This window comes from Balaenoptera ricei, chromosome 17, assembly GCF_028023285.1.
Source record: "Balaenoptera ricei isolate mBalRic1 chromosome 17, mBalRic1.hap2, whole genome shotgun sequence".
Lineage (NCBI taxonomy): Eukaryota > Metazoa > Chordata > Mammalia > Artiodactyla > Balaenopteridae > Balaenoptera > Balaenoptera ricei.
In genome coordinates, this window is record NC_082655.1 from 82520662 (window position 1) to 82539802 (window position 19141).

Sequence of the window (19141 nt, forward strand, 5' to 3'; positions counted from 1 at the left end):
GCCCTGCACACTGTGGGCCCTGGTGTGGTGTGTGCTGTCCACAGCTCGTCAGCGGCCCGAGAACCGGCCACCTTGAGCAACTCGGGCTGGGAACTGCTCCGCGTGTGGCCTCAGACTCCCCTCCCCAACGGTCTCCCTTCTCTGCCCAATTCTGGAAGCGTGAGCAGCGTCCAAACACACCGGACAGAGTTCTACTCAGAAGATTCAGCGGTTTTCATTTCAGACTCGTCTCTCACACCCTCTGGTGATGCCCCAGCCTGACTGCCGCCGAGGCACCGTGACCCCCAGCACAGAATGGGGACTGCCGGAGCTGCTCAGATGACCTCTGAACCCCATGCCCACATTAGCATTTTAAGGCTGTTCAAACACTCAGTTAGATCTATCACTTTCTATGAATGCTTTACTAACGAATGTTGATTCTAAAAAAGGCCAAACTCATGGTGACTTGAATGCTCCAGGGATTACTTGTTACCATAGTATCTCCACCTGAGATTTCAGCTTATGGTGGTTTTATGAGAATGACTGCTAGAATTGAAATAACTTTTGAATGAATAAGATGAAACGTATTATATCTTAGTGAGTTTATGACTTACACAAAGTACTTACCGTCATGAATTTCCATGAAACCAGTATTATTAAAGCTTTTTTCTTAATGAAAAATAATGCCTGATAACCAAGTATTACTTATTCTATCATTTATTGAGGAAAAAGTTTTACATATTAGGGTGAAGCAGTAGAAAGCAGTGACACGGAACCCCACCATTTCCAGCCTCATGTAGCCAAGAGAACAAGCCTTGAGGACTCAGCGGGGACAGCGCTGGCCGTGCACCTCCCCACAGGAGGGACGGGAACACCCGAGCATCTCCAACGGCCACGACAAAGTCCAGCACAAAACCATGACGCAGACCGCTGTCTCCAGAGAAGATCGCACCCTGCTGTCTGTACCTACACACAGCTCAAACCTGGTGCTAAAGAAACGGCACTTCAAGAAAACAGTTGTACTATATCATGCTCATAAACTGGCACAGTGCTCTTTACTTAAAATGTTAAAAAGATGAACACACACGCTTCCCTAGGAAAACTGAACCCAGGTTAGAAAATTTTTATGCAGCCAAGTAATGACTTCGAGGCTGTTTCTCCCGCCGGCGGCAGGGCGGTGACCAGCGCTGCTCGTGGGGCTTCAGAGCAGGCGCACCGTCTTCCCAGTTACCGTCAAGAAGTCGTCATCCGCCAGGGCACGCAGCGCTTCTTCAAACATATCCTTGGTAATTGCCTTTGGGGAAGAGAAGAGAGAAAGAACTTTACACGTGGAGCTGCGCTCCCCACTTAGAGACACAATGATTTCCAAGTTAAAGAACCACTGGAGCCTCCTTCCTTCCTGGTGGCTGTACACAAGTCCTAACGCTCCGTCTCGGGAGTGGCAAACGTTTCCTGCCACGGGCCAGGAGGGGAGGGCGTTAGGGAAGCAGGCAGGGCTGGACCCGACCAGCAGAGCTCTTGCCGTGAACTCAGCTTTCCTTGTAACAGCAAGAGACTGCAAACGCTCTAAGTGCCCACCAAATGGTTAAGTAAATGACGGGGGAGGCATGAGCTAAAGTGAGTAAGTCACGAAGTGGACTCTGCGTCCCACATGAAGCTAAGAGTACTGACGCGGCTCAAAACCACGCATCCACATCCACACGGAAAACTGAGAGCCCAGGAGACTTCTCGCGATCACTCCCTGATGGTGGGTGGTGATCTCACTTCTCTTCTTTATCTGTAACTACTTAAACAATTTATCACTTAGACTACAAACGAAGGAAAAAAATTAGAAAAAAACTTTAAAGCAGCATCAAGGGAAAAGAAAACTCTATTAAACAAAATATACACATAAACACTTACTATATCAGACTGTCCCCGAATATCTTCAAAAAGTTGCTGGTATTTCAGGGCTGGCGTTTTGCCCTTGGATAAAATAAGCTTTTTCAAAGCTTCAGCTAACTCTTCTTTCCGTTTACGAGAGGTGGCACTCATTCCTGATTTAAAAGAAATTAGTGAAGACGTTTCTGCTCTAAGGAAGCAAAAGTGTTTCAAACTTCTATTAATATTTCTTTAGTCATAAATCAACTATACTCTTTAAAAAAAAAACCGTTTAGTCATGTCACCACATAAGGTTAGGGGACAGTCGGAGCAAGTTCTGAACGCTGTTCCCAGTTTCTGAAGAGCTTATTTATAGCTGCTGCTTTCCACGGAGACAGTCCAGGCAATGCGCACAGACGCGGAGCCACCCTCGCTGGGGCAGAACCGCTCCTCCGGGGGCACGGTGCCCGGAGGGCGGGCAGGGCAGACCCCGACCGTGTGTGCCCGCGCCCACCGCCTCAGCACCCCGCCGCGCACTCGGAGGGCCCGCGCGGCCCCACCTGTGGTGAGGATGGAGATGTCCACGATGCCCGTCCGCGGGTCGGTCGCCGACTGCTTCAGGGCCTCTCGGTGCAGGCGCTTGGCCTCCTCCACGTCGATCGCCTCCACCTTGCTGGAAAAGCGCACCTTAGCGTGGGCTTCGGCCAAGCGGGTCAGCGATTCCAGCTGTCGGGGGTACGCGGACACCATCCCTCGGCTGCTGCCGACCTTCCTCATGTCCACGTAAGCCTGGCGAGACAGGAGACACGCCGACTCCTCACACGATGACCTCAGGGTCGCGCCTGGACTCTGGCCAGTCGGGCTCCCGTTAAATAACCCCCTGGGCAGGCAGGTCCTGAGGGGAGCGAGAGCCGGTCCAGCCGTGGGCCTCGACCCTCATCCGGGGGAGGCACGGGTGCAGCTTTAGGACGGGACCGGGCAGCAAGGGTGTGCGAAGCCCGGCACCCAGAGGACGTGGTGTTGGGAAGGGCAGCTGAGGACTCTGGTCTGTTTGTTTACACCCCTGCGAGGAGCAGGCCAAGGGTTAGTGGGGCAACACTCAAGAGGTAAATTGTCTAAACCCCTACACGGATGACGTAATTCCTTCAAGATGACAGAGACGGAAAACCGCGTTATCACTTGTAACTTTCACTTGAGCATCTTCAGGGCTTTGTCAGGATGTAAAGCCCATCAAAGCACCAGGAACCTTCTTAGTGTCACAGTGTCTGCTGAGTATGTGGCATCATGCACTGCTGCCCACTTAAAAGGTACTGAGAAGTGAACATAAAATACTTATTTTTTTAGAAACGAGCAAATGCAGCCCAGAGACCAGAATTACAAAGTCACTAAATAGCATCACCTATATTTCAACTCAGGTATCCTGGTCTTAAATACACTGTGCTTACAAGTACTTAAATATAAAAAGAGTGTGCACAACGTGTAGAAATGAATCCCTTTCCCCTTTCTACATCTGGAAAACTCGATTTTGCAACACAGGAGGGAAAACAGTTGTAGAAGTTTTAGAGGCTGTTTCAGAGGCTGAGCAGCACCCAGCTGCGCTTTCGGCCGCAGGTACCTCGATGAGCGCCTGGCTGGCGTCCTGGCTCAGCCGCGGCAGGACGGCGCTGTGCGCGTAGGCGATGTAGTCCTTGAGCACCGCCATGTCCAGGACCTCCTCCTGTGCCTGCTCCTCGCTCTGGTAGTACAGGGACACCAGGTGGTGAGCCAGACGCCGGTCGTACGCTTCGTCCTGAGGGTCCAGCATGAGGAAGATCAAGTCAAACCTGAGGAAACATCATAAACAGTTTTCCCAGCTGGGACACCCACGTACCTGTGAGTGGATCCCTGGGCCTCCGGTCCCCCTGCCCCAGCCCCGCAGGCCGCTTCTGCCCGGGAATACCGGGCACTGAAAGCTGAGCCAGAAGCAAGATGTTCCCAAGGGAAACGCTGCTGTAATTCCGAAGACTGGAAGATGCGAATGAAGATACATTCAACTCTTCTGGGGAGAAGGAACTATCTGTTATAACAGTCAAGTAATCGAAGTCTGAACATACCTATCTTTGAGAAAAAGTATGGACTACCTGACTCCCCTTCCACAAGTTTAATTTTCAGACCCTTATCTACTGTGTAAAACCGCTCTCTGCACTTCGTTGATTCTCTACAGCGGCTTTAAGACCGAGAGCAGTGAGAGGCGGGTTTCTGAAAGGATGAAGGTGAAAGGCCCTAATTGCTCCAAAAAACGAGTACGCATCAAGGTGAGCAGAAAAACACACCGTCCTTGCCTGGAAAACTCGTGACCAAGCAGATGTGCAGACTTTGCGTTGGCCTGAAGAGTTTACAACATTAGCTGGGTTCTGCCTTGTATTTCCTTCTCAAGCTCACCCTGAACATTCCACAGATGAGCAAAGTGAGACCATCTATTCTATGAAAACGTGTTTTCGTACCTTGACAACAGTGTGTGGGGCAGCTGGATATTCTCAATGGTGGTTTTTTTCGGATTCCACTGAGACTCGACAGGGTTTGCGGCTGCCAGGATGGAGGTGCGGGCGTTGAGCTGACAAATAATCCCAGCCTGGTGGAGGGACAGTGTGGTTAGAAACCTCGCCCCGAGGCTGGCGGGACCTGTGAGCCACCTCCGCCCGCGTGCCCTCTGCCAGGGATCCGCCGTCACCACGAGCCACGTCACCCGGCACAGGTGACTTCTGCACAGGCGTCCCACTGGGGACAGCCCTGAGCGCTGAGTCAGGCCAAGGACCGAGCTGTAGATGAACGTTTGCTGCGACTGCGTCTTTTTCAGTAACCAAACCCCGTGCATTAGGACAAAGTCAAGTTCTACGAGTACCACACATCAGAGGATTAGGACAGCGTAGAGGAGGAACGAGGATCCTGTGGAAAATACTCAGATCGAGCTGGGACCTAACAGGAGAAGTGTCGGCCAGTCTCCCAAGCTGCAGGTTCCACAGATGCTGAGCTTCAAGCCCCCCGACACCCCACCTGTGTCCACGCCGGGAAAGAACGGGCGACTGACCTTGGCGATGGAGAGCGTCTGCTGCTCCATGACCTCGTGCAGGACGGAGCGTGTGCTCTCGTTCATCTTGTCGAACTCATCGATGCAGCAGATGCCGTTGTCACTCAGCACCAGGGCGCCCGTCTGCAGCACGAGCTGCCGCGTCTCAGGGTCCTTCATGACGTAGGCAGTGAGGCCCACGGCGCTGGAGCCCTTCCCGGACGTGTACTGGCCCCGGGGGACCAGGTTGTACACGTACTGCAGCAGCTGCGACTTGCTGGTCCCTGGGTCCCCGCAAAGCAGGATGTTGATCTCGGCGCGGAACTTGCCTCTTCCTGTGTGGCTGAAATCCTTTCTCGTCCCGCCAAAGAGCTGAAGCAGGATTCCCTGGACGGGCAGACGGGCGGACAGACAGACAGGTCTCAGTGCTCACCTGCCGCTGGCAGCTGAGACGCAGTCAGATGGACAAAAGGCGACAGTGAAGAGATCAGAGGACGGGAGGGGCTGCGAGTCAGCCCTGGGGCACGGATGCCATAGGGGGCCCGGACCCCACCCACCCCGGGCGGCTTCTGTGCCTGGAAACGAGACGAGGATGCGGCCCATTCCCGTCACCAACAGCCAAGGCAGGCGGCGGGCCCTGCTCCGCCCAACAGGCCGAGGCTCAGCCTTTCCGGGGTGTCCACACTGTCTGACCCGAGCGCTCTCAAGCCTAGCTGCAAGTGAGAAGCCCATCAGCCAGTTACCTTCTTTATATCTTCATGCTCATAAATGCTCGGAGCCAAGGCGGAAGCGAGTCTCTCATAAATGTCTGGTTTTCTGGAAAGCTCCTTAAGCAATTCCACACGCTTCTCTGAAAAAAGTTTCTGCTCTGCTTCTTCGTCGAGGCCGTGCAGACGCTTCGAGTCGGTTTTCCGATAGTGAATGACGTCGATGTGGGTTTTGTAGACAGACTTCACGTTGCTCACTCTGGGATTGACGCGAATGGGGACCGCTCGGTAGATGCCTGAGGGCACAAAGGACACACTCTCAAGTGCCGGACCTCGGCCTGGAGCACGGGGGGAGCAGGGCTCTGGGGGGCTCCGAGCAGAGCCAGCGAGGTTGACCCGGGACCACCGCCTCCACACGCCACCTGCTCGCCTCTGTGTTTGATGCATCGCAGTTTGAAACAGAAGTTTCATTTCTCTTAAACCGAATGTAAGGAATTATCAATAACTACCTGAAAGAAAATACCTAAATCCCGTACCAAAAACCTAGAAAGAAAGGAAACCCGAAGAGCTCAAACACTGAAGGTCGCTCGCAAGTTATTTCAGACAATAACAGGGAGACAGCCTACCGTCTGGGCAGGGGCCGTGTCGGAGGTCAAAGGCAGGCGCTGGAAGCAGCAGCCCCAGGCCAGGCACCCCCGACCAGGTCACAGGGCTGACTCTGGAGGCCCTCACCTGTGACGTGCACTCTGTCCCCAGGCTGGACCTTGTCCACGAGGTCATTGTGGGCGGCGAGGACGACCGTGTGCGGCGTCTGCCCCGCGGGCATGTCTTCGGGGGACTCCTGGAGCTTGATCTGAGGGGGCGGGGAGCAGGAGCCTCAGGACAGGCCCAGAGCCCTCCCCACCCAGCCGCTCGACAGCAGCGCCTCTGCTGCCCCGGGACCTCGCTGTGTCCACCTCTGGAAACCCAGTCTGATAAGCATTCTGAGGCGGTTGTTCGTTTAGGGGCTGCCCCTTTGGGGGTGGGGAGGCCAGGGCTGTTCTTCCCCGTCTTAAGGCTGTGGCGGGCGCGTCTGCATCAGCGTCGGCCTGCATTTCTAGTTCCTTCTGGACGCTGCTCCCAGTGTGCTTCTGGGAGAAGCACCCCCACTTCAGGTCACCGTGCCTCCCAAACTCTTGCCTGTCCTCCTGGTGACATCGACTCACCCACAGCACCTGCCGAGCAGCTGCCAGACTCCGTCCCGGGTGTTGGGGACTCTGCCCCAGAGCAGAGGGGCACACACAGTCCTGGCAGCGCCAGGCGCGGCGGGAGAAGACAGGAGGGCGCACAGGGCGGGGGTGGAGGCTGTGCGTCCCACCATCAAGGGCAGGGAAGGCCCTTCTCAAACCAGGTGACCGCCGGGCAGAGGAGAGGCTGTCAGGGAGGGGCCCCGTGTTCTCAGCGACAGGACAGCAAGCGCAAGGGCCCCGAGGCAGCCTGTGCTCAGGAGGAGCCGGGAGGACGGCAGCGAGTCCGCGGGCAGAACCTCGGGAGCACCCAGGCCCAGGAATCGGTGCCCACGTGAGGTGAAAGCTATCCACCTCGATGACCCTTCCATCAGCAAGAAATTGGATGCTTTTCACACTCGTTAGTGTTCTCCTAGTGACTCCCAGTAAGGGAAACTATCTCTCGTCCTGTACTTTGAACTCATTCCCTCCACTTAAAGTTAAGATTGCTTAAACATTATAACAAATCAAAAAAATCTTCACTCCTTATGCATACTTTACACCATTACAGTCACAGTAAATAAATGGTTTTCTGCCTTTCTCTGGAATTTTAATCTGCATCTTAAAATTTTTCATGAATAAAGAGCTACATGGTTAAACTCCCTAGGCAATACAGTTTGTGAGAAAAACTTTGGAAAAACTTCTCAGCCCATTCTTTACCGGCGGTAGAATTGCCAAATGACAGAATTTAATCAAACGGGGTTTACTGTTCTTAATGTTGTATACGCTCTTATATCCTACAATCTTAAGTATTTCCCATAGAAGCATCTCGTGTTAAATTTGACTTAATAAATCACGAATGACGCTGAACTTAAGATATTCAGTTGGAGAACGCACTCCTCCCCTATGACAAGAGTGTGGAACACAGCGCACGGGTGCCCGCGGGCGGTACAGCAGTGCTGCGGCCCAGGGCTGGGGCCTCAGGCACTCCGAGGGCTCAGCTTCGCCCTCTAACACACCTGCTCTCCGAGGAGGAATGAAGCTGCTCAACCACCAGGAAGCCTGGTTTCAGGGCTGCACGAGTGGACAAGTTACACTTGGCTTTTGAGGACCCGGCTGGGGCAGACTGAGGACGGGGCACGTGGAGGGGGACAGGGGCCACGCACCATTTGCTTGTCGGAGAAGACGGAGCGGTTGTGGATGAGCGCCATGCTGCGGCTGGTGTGGCAGCGCTCGCACACGCAGGGTTCAGCGATGCGACCGCGGTCTATCTCCACCCGGGCCGTGTGGGCGCACACCTGGCACTGGAAGAAGGCCTCCTGCATCTCCGGAATCAGCTGGGACGTCCTGATCACCATGCCGCTGATGGCGATGAGCTGGTCGATGTCTGCAAGGCGGGGAGAGAGGGCGGCTCGTCCCAGCTGGGCGTGGGCCTCCCCAAGCTGGACGCCAGCTGGGGCGGGTCTGGCTCTGCTGTCCAGCCGGGAGAACCTCACCGGAGGAATGGAGGTGCTGGGATGGCGGGGTCAGGGGGAGACGCTCCGGCCAGAGCACGAACGTCTCACTGGGTACCCTCAGCTCTGACCTGAGATGCCCCTCCTGCGTCCAGTCTGCTCCCTCCCAACCCCTTAGGTCTACTGACCCTTGCTGAGCTAGGCCGACCCGAGGCTGCCTGGGGACGACCGGACCTGTGAAGTGGCTGTCACAGCCCACGCACTCGTGATAATCTTCTCCATAGTCAGGCCCACTATACGTGGCGGGTTCAGAGACTTACCTGTCCTACTAGTAACTGTGGCCCCGATATAGCATTTCCCCAAATAAATAACATAATAGAATGTTTCAGGTCTGCTTTCCAAATCTTTCACCACAGAGTCCTCCCACTGGGGCCCAGCGTGCTCCGTCTCTCCCTGGGCTGACACACTCCTGCTCTGTTCTTCTGCCTCTTCTCTTACTTTCCAAACTAGATTTCCTCCTTATGCTTCAGTGCAGGGATCATATTTTATATTTGTCTTCTACTTTGATTCTGAGAGAGTGCCTTCTTAATAAAATAACTGTAAAACTATCATAATTGGATAAGTTCATCTTAAGATAGAAAAGTATCAACAGTTACAGCATCTTTTATATAATTTCAGTTTAGTTAAAAAAGGTATGGTGGGGCTTCCCTGGTGGCGCAGTGGTTGGGAGTCTGCCTGCCGGTGCAGGAGACACGGGTTCGAGCCCTGGTCTGGGAGGATCCCACATGCTGCGGAGCGGCTAGGCCTGTGAGCCACAACTACTGAGCCTGCGTGTCTGGAGCCTGTGCTCCGCAGCAAGAGAGGCCGCGATGGTGAGAGGCCCGTGCACCGCGATGAAGAGTGGCCCCCACTTGCCACAACTAGAGAAAGCCCTCACACAGAAACGAAGACCCAACACAGCCATAAATAAATAAATTTAAAAAAAAAAAAAAAAAAAAAGGGCATGGTGGACCCATAAGCATATGGGGTAACTGAACCTGCAACTGGTTTCTGTCAACTCCCAGTCCGCCACCGTCACTGTCACCAATTCCTTTAAAGTTCCTTGATGAAGTGACTTTCACATAATGTACTTTCTTGCTATTAAAAATATTACCTTCTGTATGTCAACTATATCTCGATAAAGTGGAAAAAAATATTACCTTCTGGATTCAGGTTCCTCATATTCTTAGTCTTCAACGCGTTGAACGGTCTTACTTGAATCTGATGTTCTAAGATTGAGTCAGGATAGCGGTCAAAGAAGATCTCATTGACAGCCATGTCGAATGTTGGGATAACTTCCTTTAAAAACAAGTATAGCGGTGCCAAGCTGTGTTTGTATTTTTATCTTAGGGTTAAATTTAATAAAGCAATTCATGTTAGCAAGGCATAAAAACAAAAAGAATATGGCATAATCCAAAAACATTAACCTATAAAATCACACATGCTATTTGTACACCCTTGGGCACACTGAAATCTCTCACCTCTGCATCTTCTCACTAGAGTTAAATGAGATGAGACATGGACTTCCCTGGTGGCGCAGTGGTTAAGAATCCCCCTGCCAATGCAGGGGACATGGGTTCGAGCCCTGGTCCGGGAAGATCCCACGTGCCGCGGAGCAACTAAGCCCGTGCGCCACAACTACTGAGCCTGCGCTCCAAAGCCTGCGAGCCACAACTACTGAAGCCCACGTGCCTAGAGCCCACGCTCCACAGCAAGAGGAGCCACCGCAGTGAGAAGCCTGCGTACCGCAACCAAGAGTAGCCCCCACTCTCCGCAACTAGAGAAAAAGCCCACGCATAGCAACGAAGACCCAATGCAGCCAAAAATAAATATATCAATTTTTTAAAAAATGAGATAAGACATATAATCGTGCCTTCAGGATGTGCTGGCATGACTGTAGGCTTTTAATTGGCAACAGAAGCTCATACTTTCATGTCTTACTTTTCTTCCATAACAGAATGATACCAAAATGGGTTAAATCATAATTATTCCAATTTCTTAACAGCTGTTCCTCATTTTGCAGATAAGGAAACAGCCTCTGGGAAGCTGAGAAACTGGACCAAGGTTACACAGCTATTAAGCAGCAAAATCAAGATTTAAAACAAAGTCTGCCTGCCTCCAAAGCCTAAAGCTAGAATCAATGTAGCTGATGCTTTGTTGATAAAGCCTGACCTTAAGCCCAGAGAAGACTGCAGTATGGTTAACACAGCCTGTTAGAGAAGGCAGGTGTGTGTAAGTGTTTTCGTTTAATATGTTTTAAGTCATCAAACCCAACAAGCTGTCAATCATGCGTCACCACTGTTTTACGTACTAAGAAATGCTGCCAACCAAACAATGACATGCCGTCAACAATAACACACACCCCAATTTCTAATGTTAACATGTGGAAAAGTGTTCATCTTAAAGAAAACAGAACATGGTTTTAAGAGGTTTTGGGGGACTTCCCTGGCGGTCCAGTGGTCAGGACTCCTCGCTTCCACTGCAGAGGGCATGGGTTCGATCCTTGGTTGGGGAACTAAGATCCCACATGCCATGCGGCAACCCCCCGCCCCCCAAAAGGTGCTTTGGAGGCATATTCTCTGTTACTAAGGAAACCCCACTGTCCAGAAACCCTGCAGATGCTCTAGATGTTTACTGCAGTCCCCCAAGTTCAAGGGCAAATTCTTACCTGTGGGTAGCAAATGAGCTGTCTGTATAGATTTGTGTCGAATGATCTTATGTGTTCACAGTTTACGTTTAAAAACGGCTCTCCAATAACGTTAATCTACAGGGCAGAACAAACAGGTTATATCCTGCTAACCGTTTCAACCCCTAGTTTGAGTTTTCAGGTTAGCGTATTTCATTACCTCCCCAAGTCGCTGCATGTACAGAGGCTCAGTAACGTCTGTGCCAACGCTTTCTTCTTCTCTAGCCAGAGGATCGATGAAACGCTGAAGAAATCTCTTAGCGTGGGGAGAGAAACAGTAAGCTTAATGCAGTTAGGAACCAGCAACTGCTCAAAATAAAAAAGTTATGAACGCTGGGGGCCACGTATCTTTTCAAGTTAGCTAAGATCTGGAAACAGCCCAAGTGCCCATTTATAGACAATTGGCTTAAGAACGTGTGATACATACAGATTTATATATGTATACACATAATGGAATATTACTCAGCCATAAAAAAGAATGAAATTTGTCATCTGCAGCAATATGGGTGCACCTAGACAATATTATACTTAGTGACATAAGTCAAATGAAGACAAATACTATACATCATTTACACGTGAAATCTAAAAAGTAACACAAATGAATCCATATACAAAACAGACTCACAGACACAGGAAACTTAGGGTTACCAAAGAGCAGGGGGAGGGAGGGAGGGATCAATTAGAAGTATGGGATTAACAGACTCAAACTATCAGCCATAAAGTAGAAAACAAGAATTTACTGTACAGCACGAAGAATTACATTCAACATCTTATAATAACCTATAATGGAACATAATCAGAAAGAGAAGTATAACCGAATCACTTTGCTGTACACCTGAAACTACCACATTACTGTAAATCAACTATACTTCAAAATAAGGAAACTAGGAATGGTGTCAGAATTTGGAGACAAGCATAGGTGTTTTTCTTTTTCCTAAAAACTGAAAAAAACACCACCAATTCTGAGCCATGTGAAGATCTGCTGCTAAATACCGGGGCTACGTGGATGGAGGTGACACATACTTTCCCCCACATCTCCGGAGCCCCGAGGAATGACACCTCACCTGAAAGTTTTCTTTGCACGTTGCCACGTTTACATCTGTTCCCCAAATCACGAGTTTTTGGCCCAAAGACTGCTCGCTCGCCACTATATCCTCTGCGGCCGGCTGCACAGGAAAGGCGACGGGAGCAGGTTCGCGGGGGACGGCCCACCTCGTGCGGCCCACCGCGCCCCGGGCGGCCCCGCACTCACCCCGTCCGAGTGCAGGTCCACCTGCAGCCCTTTCCGCGCCGAGCCCAAGTCGGGCCTCTGCCGCACAGGCGTGCCGCGCACGCCGCTCCTCGGGGTGCCCTCCACCCGCGAGCTGGGGGTGCCATAGGTCAGCGGCGAGCTCACATCCAGGTCCAGGGGGGCCGCTGGGGAGCGCGTCCACGGGGGTGAGCGCGGCGAGGACCCCTGCGGGGCGTCCGCTCCCCCCGCCCGGGCCCCCCCGGCCCCCCCGGCCCCCGATGCCCGAGCGGGCAGCGCACCTGCGGGCGGCGCGCGGGGCGGGCTGCGGGGCTCGGCGCCGGGCGACGCGGGCAGCGGCCGCGGCTCTCCCGACGACAGCGGGTCCTGGCCTGTGGGGGAACGGGCACGGCGGCGTCGGCGAGGGCGGCACTGGGGCCGAACGGGGCTGACACGGCACCGCCCGCCCTGCCTCCCCGAAGACCTCGCGGGGCACGGCCGCACGCGGACACTCACGTGGCTGAGCGGGGGCGGCCCGCCGGGAGCCGCGGCGGCTCGGGGTGGACACCGGGGACGACATGGCGGGCTGCGCAACAGGGACGCAGGCTCGCGGGGACGCTCCCTGAAGACCCCCCGCCCCTTTCCCCTCGCTCCGGCCCCCCGCCCCTCGGCCCTCCCCTCAGCACCGCCGACCCCGGCAGACCCCCGCCTTCCGCGCCGGCCGGACCCAGCCCCACCTAAGGGTCGCGCTCCCGCTCCACTTCAGCAGGGGCCAGGTTTCCCGCCGGCGGCACCGTTGTCTCCGCCCCCAGCGGCGGCCCACCAATCGCAGCAGCGCCCTCGCGCGGCCCCGCTTCCGGGAGGCACCACTGTGCAGCGGCAGGGGGGACCGGACGGCCACCCCGCGCCCCGCGGGACAACGACGCACAACTCGATCGGGGCTCCCCCGCTCCGGTGGTCTTGTCCGAAGCCGGAATGCGATTTCGCGGGAAATCTGGGGAGGCCGCCGGACAGCGTTCGGGGACCGGCCACTACAGGGCGTGCCTAAGGAGGAGCCGCTCCTGTGTCCCTCGGGAATCCAAACGACACCCCCCCCCCCCCCACCCCGCCCTCCCCGGCCCTCCTTATCAAGGGCTAGCTGTGGCTCCTGACCCGAGCTGTAGCCTGTTTCTTTCTGCCTCGGGCACTCGGTCAACTCCAATTCGCCACCTGTCCTCCGCATCTATTTCCGGAGGTCGAGCGGTTGGATTCCTGATTCTCCCCGAGTTTTGACGTATTGTGCTAAGTGTACTGTGGGCCACACATTCATAAGCCTGCCTCTATCTTAATGCACATCTAAGCCGTTGATCCTACAGGGAGGGCTCCCTCCGCGACGGTCTTCGACAAGGTTCCAGCGCCCACGTCCGCCCCCTGAGCACTTCTGCGCCAGCTCCCCATGTGCGCACGCGCCGAGGACCCCGCTCCCTTCCGCCTGCTAAGGCCCCGCCCCTCTCAGGACCCCGCCCCCTTGCCTCAGGGGCACTTCCAGGCCCGGACAACTGTGCGCACGCGCCGGAAGCCCCGCCCCCCCGCCCCGTTCCCGTAGGCGCTTGCGGGCCCGGGTAGCGTGTGCGCACGCGCGGGGCTGTTGTTGGGCGTCATGGCGGACGCGGGGTCTGGCGTGCGCGGTACTCTGCTTCAGTTACAGGAGTCCTTGTCCGCGGCCGACCGCTGCGGAGCGGCGGTGGCCAGTTGTCAGCTGCTGCGGGGCCTGGGGCAGGAGTGCGTGCTGAGCTCCGGCCCTGCGCTGCTGGGTGGGTACGGCTCCGGGCTTCCGACAGCCCGTAGCCCGGCAGCCCTTGCGGGTCCGGCGTGGACGCCTCGGGCGGTGCTTGAACGGGCTGGTCGGAATTCGTGATGTGTGTAAAAGTGGTTTGTCAGCTGCCTCTTTTCTTAACGGCAGAGGAAAGGTATTTTAAAACCAAAGGTGGTGAAAATGACCCGAATTTGGTATCTTTGCTATCCACGGTGGGGAGGGACGAGAGGAGAGTATTTTCTTCCACCTCAGTGTCGCCTAAACCCACCAGCACCTTTTCCAAACCCCTGTGTTTGCTGTTCCTTCTTTTGAGAAGCAAGCCATGCTGTTCTTTTAATTCTTTAGCTATGCCTGGATGAGAACTTTTCCTTTTGCAGCAGAAGTGCCTCATTTCATCATTTTTAAATGTGTCATCGCGTGAAAACATCTGTGATATTCCCTTTTTTTAAAAAAAAAGGGGAAAGTGAACCTTTTAAAAAATTTTTTTAAAATTTTTGTTTATTTTTGGCTGCATTGGGTCTTCGTTGCTGCGCGCGGGCTTTCTGTAGTTGCAGCGAGCGGGGGCTGCTCTTCGTTGCAGTGCGCGGGCTTCTCACTGCGGTGGCTTCTCTTGTTGTGGAGCACGGGCTCCAGGTGCGCGGGCTCTAGAGCGCAGGCTCAGTAGTTGTGGCGCACGGGCCGGACCAGGGCTCGAACCCGCGTCGGCAGGCGGATGCTTAACCACTGCGCCACCAGGGAGTCCCACTGTTACTCCCTTTTAAAGCCGCAAGTATGCAGACTCTTCATGTTGTGTCCGCTTAATTAGAAGGTAGATGAGGTTTTCTTCCTAAAAAAGTCATTGTTGAATAAGGTGGAGAAATACTGTAAGAAAAGTCTTGAAAAAGATGCTTTGCAGTGCCTATATATTGTCAGGGGTGTACTAATGGGGAAATTAATGACCAAACAGCAGCAGCATTGTGTAAATGCTTTCTAGTCTGAGTTCTAGGAGTTCTATTTTGTTCCTTTAGTAACTTTCCGTAAAGCAGTTCCAGGTTCACTCTGCGTATGCAGGGTGTGTCCTTTCCCTTGAGAGATTATAGGGGAGTGTACTAGTTTTCTGTTGGTGCTAAAACGTACCACTGGCTTGGTGTTTACAACAGCGCAGGTTTGTTAGTCTTATAGTTGTGTGGTTGGAAGCCCAGCACGGGTCTCAGCAAGCTGAAACCAAGGCAGCAGGCAGGGCCACTTTCCTTTTCTGAAGGCTCTGAGGGAGAATTCTTTCCTTTTTCATTCAGGTTCCTTGCAGTTGTAGCACTGAGGTCCCTTTTTCCTTTCTGGCGTTCCTTGCTTCTAGAAGACGCCTGCATTTCTTGGATTACGCTGCCCCCCTCCCCCTTCCTCCATCTTCAAAGCCAGCAGCAGAGGGTCAAGTGACATGCTTGGAATCTGTCCTGCTTTCCTGTCCTCCCTCTCCCTCTCCCACTTGTGAGGGCCCTTGTGATTGCATTGGGCCCACCTGATGGCCCAGGATGCTCACCAGTTTAAGGTCAGCTGATGAGCAACCTGATTTTCATTTGCCATGTAAAGTTAGCATATTCACAGGTGGGTGTGACACTAGGAATTAGGGTTCTGGCATCTTTGGGGCCATTATTCTGCCTACCTCATTGCTGTGGAACATCTAGAATTTCCCGTTTTCCTTGTCAAAATACGGCAGCCTTAGGCTAGTGTTTTATCACTTAAGAGGCTGAATTGAGAAACAAGCAACACCTTTAGGGTGGGTTTATGGAGTACCTTGGCAGCTCTCTTATTTGTTTTGTTTGTTTGTTTTTTCCAGCATTACACACTTCCTTAGTTTTTTCCAAAGATTTTGGTTTGCTGGTATTTGTTCGGAAATCACTTAGCGTTGATGAAGTAAGTTGAAGATTTTCATTTTGCTCTTCTAGTATATTCCTTCACGTTGAGGTGACTTTGTTTCTTAGCCGTGTTTCTGTAATGTTTATTTCTTTTGTTACAGTTTCGTGATTGTAGAGAAGAAGCCCTAAAGTTTTTATGTGTTTTCTTAGAGAAAATTGGCCAGAAGATCACACATTATTCTCTCGATATTAAGGTAAGGAGGAAAAAACATACCTCGTTATATACCAACGTCCCTTTTAACTTATGATGTAAGTTAAAGTTCATTTTATTTCTGCCTTTCTTGTTGGGGAGTTTATTTTTGCTTGATTGTGTTAGAAATTAAGTGGATATTTCTAAACATATTTAATGAGCTAAGGCCCTTGTGGAAAACTGTTAAATTGTAATATATCATATACTGGTATCTCTCCTCCCAGGCATAGTTTTAGCTGTTAAGTCTTAGTTATAAGAACTAAGGTCTTATTAATGATTTTGATATGTCTCCTTTTAAAACCTAGAATACTTGTACCAGTGTTTATACAAAAGATAAAGCTGCTAAATGTAAAATTCCAGCCCTAGAACTTCTTATTAAGGTAATTAAAATATTTCTAAGTGCATGTATTTTCTATTAAATATATATCTTGAACTGAAAATTGGAGTTTTGGGTTATGTTTTGGGTGAGAGATGTTGTAGAATCACATTGATGTGTGGAGAAGATGCATGTTTCCCAACCATCACCCACTAACAGCCTTGGTATTTTTGCCCTCACACCCCTCTGGGTAGCAGAGGGAGAAGTTCGGTTGTGAGGGGTCTGGAGGGAAGGTAGCACGGAGTGTAAGGAATTGGCTGCCCCCCCATTACTCTGTTACCTTTACTGTGAAAACCTAAACGCTGCTGAGAATTGCCAAAATTCATCTCGTTGTGTCTTTGAATGTTTTCCTAAAACCTTACACTGGGATGGGTCTGTGTGTTGTATGTAAGTGGTCATTGGGCTCACTCTCATCTAGGTATCTGTTTAGATGTGTCTCTCTTTTAGAATTTCTTTGGGTCTTGTTGGTCCTTGTCTTAATATGTCTCTGAGAACATGTGTCTAGTCATCGTATAGTTTTCTTGGGAAGGTGAAATTAAGTCTACCTCCCCTTCCCCTTTGTAGCCCCTGTTTTTGCACCACCCACCTCAACCCGTCCTCTCAAATAACGTGGCTGGATAAGAGCCCTGAGAGGCGGAGAGTGAGTGCCCTAGAGACACGTGGGTGTGGAAGTCCGCTGTGTGTGAGCAGGTGCGGTAGATGGAAGCCTTTTTGCTGCTGTCTCTGTACACTCGGCTACCTTGTGTTCTTTCAGTTACTTCAGACTTTGAGAAGTTCGAGCCTCATGGATGAATTTAGAGTTGGAGAGTTATTTAGCAAGTTCTATGGAGAACTTGCATTGAAAACAAAAATACCAGATACAGGTGAGCTGTATTTAAATGTTATTTTAAAAAATATTTTAACAAATTAAAAAATTATTAGTGTAAAACTTAGGTTTTCTCTGCCAAGGTATTTATATGCTTTACAGATGAATTCTTTTTTGCTGAAAACAAACCAAAATGGAGACAAGAAACAGTGTGTGAAGTCTTCTTATAAAAATTTTAATCTTTACAAAAGATTTCTTTAAATAGAAAACTCACAACGCATGTCAAATGTAATTTAGTTTATAATAATAAATTTGCATAAAACATATCACGGAAGATTCAGTACATAAAACTAGATATTTTGTGTGGCTTATCGTGAAATTATTTTGAACTAAACATCCTTTCATTTTCTTATTTGTGCATTTTTGTTTAATTTATTTAAGTGATTTTAGGCCTAAATTTGTCTAAAATTTATTTTTCAGTTTTAGAAAAGATATATGAGCTCCTAGGAGTATTAGGCGAAGTTCATCCTAGTGAGATGGTAAATAATTCAGATAAACTCTTCCGGGCTTTTCTGGGTGAACTTAAGACCCAGGTATGATAAACTTTATGATCTTCTTTCCTGCTTACATATATCTGGTGAATTTTTCTCTTTTAATGATATCTTGTTAAAACTCTCCTTTCAGATGACATCAACAGTGAGAGAGCCCAAACTTCCGGTTCTGGCAGGGTGTCTGAAGGGACTGGCTTCGCTTCTGTGTAACTTCACTAAATCCATGGAAGAAGGTATCGCTTGATGGCACTTGAGTTTCTTTATTCAAAAACTACTGGTCTAAAATGAATTACTGTGTATTTTTTTGAACTTTTATACCAGTTGTGGATTCACATGCGCCTGGGAGAGACAATAGAGAGATTCCATGTGTCCTTCACCTGGTGTCTCCTGATGATGTCTGTCATAGCTGTAGCACAATAGCACAGCCTGATAAAATCTGTGGGCCTTGCTCAGGTTCCACGTGCTTCGTGCGCACACATTTGTGTGTTGGGTTTAGTTTTGTGCAGTTTAGCAGGTGTGGATGTGTGTATGCACCATGGCAGCCGGGATACTGAGCAGCCTGTCACCAGGAGGATCCTTCATGCTCCCCTTTTATGGCCACAGCCACCTCCCCCTCAGCCGCCCCCTCCTCCCTTCCTCCCCCTCCCCTCCTCCCGTCTGTCCTTCCCCTTTCCCCCTCCTCTCCCCTCCCCTCCTCCCCCACCCCCTGCTCCCCCTCCTTCCCTGCTCCCCCTCCTTCCTCCCCCTCCCCTCCATCCACCCCCTCCTTCCTTCCTCCCCCTCCTGCTCCTCCTTCCTTCCTCCCCCTCCTCCCCTCCTTCCTCCCCCCTCCCCCCCTCCATCCTCCCCCTCCCCTCCTCCTTCCCTCCTCCCTCCTCCCCTCTCAGTGAACACTTGGGTTGCTTCTACTTTTTGACTATTGTGAATAATGCTGCTGGAAAATGGGTGTGCAAATACCTGGAGTACCTGCTTTCATCTTGGAGGTATATCCCCTGAAGTGGGCTTGCTGGACCATGTGGTAGTTCTATATTTAAGTTTTTGAGTAATCGCCTTAGTGTTTTCCGCAGGGGCTGCACTAATTTACGTTCCCACCAGCAATGTACAGTTTCTCCGCATCCTCACCAGTACTTGTTGTTTTCTGTTATTTGATCGTAGCCATCGTAGTGGGTGTGAGGTGGTATCTCACTGCATCTCCCTGATGGCTGATGGTGTTGAGTTTTTTCACAAGTGCCTGTTGCACTCCCTCTCTCTTCTTGGGAGAAATGTCTATTCAAGTTCTTTGCCCATTTAAAAAGTCAGATCATTTGACTTTTTGTTACTGAGTTGTA

General features: G+C 51.4%; 2 protein-coding genes across 10 annotated transcripts in view; one reads left to right on the top strand and one right to left on the bottom strand.

Annotated features, from left to right (window-relative positions):
* Window positions 1-680: 680 nt before the first annotated feature.
* Window positions 681-13272, bottom strand: MCM4 (minichromosome maintenance complex component 4). Its single transcript, XM_059901190.1, has 17 exons — window positions 12942-13272; window positions 12721-12790; window positions 12507-12596; window positions 12229-12392; window positions 12041-12142; window positions 11137-11232; window positions 10959-11054; window positions 9451-9589; window positions 7964-8184; window positions 6325-6445; window positions 5629-5888; window positions 4907-5272; window positions 4323-4450; window positions 3455-3662; window positions 2400-2628; window positions 1882-2015; window positions 681-1273 (listed from the first exon to the last, which is right to left on the bottom strand). Exons 2-17 carry the CDS (start codon window positions 12782-12784, stop codon window positions 1181-1183), a joined length of 2511 nt encoding a protein of 836 aa, XP_059757173.1. The 5' UTR covers window positions 12785-12790; window positions 12942-13272; the 3' UTR covers window positions 681-1180.
* Window positions 13273-13839: 567 nt separating this feature from the next.
* Window positions 13840-19141, top strand: part of PRKDC (protein kinase, DNA-activated, catalytic subunit) — a 152211-nt gene continuing 146909 nt past the window's right edge. For all 9 annotated transcript variants that reach the window (XR_009498565.1, XM_059902215.1, XM_059902220.1 and 6 more), the window contains exons 1-7: window positions 13840-13997; window positions 15813-15889; window positions 15993-16085; window positions 16387-16461; window positions 17212-17320; window positions 17743-17855; window positions 17947-18046. Coding sequence is in view for 8 of the 9 variants with exons in the window: in XM_059902215.1 (XP_059758198.1) it covers window positions 13844-13997; window positions 15813-15889; window positions 15993-16085; window positions 16387-16461; window positions 17212-17320; window positions 17743-17855; window positions 17947-18046 (721 nt within the window). In the remaining variant the exon portion in view is untranslated. The remainder of the gene's footprint in view (window positions 13998-15812; window positions 15890-15992; window positions 16086-16386; window positions 16462-17211; window positions 17321-17742; window positions 17856-17946; window positions 18047-19141) is intronic.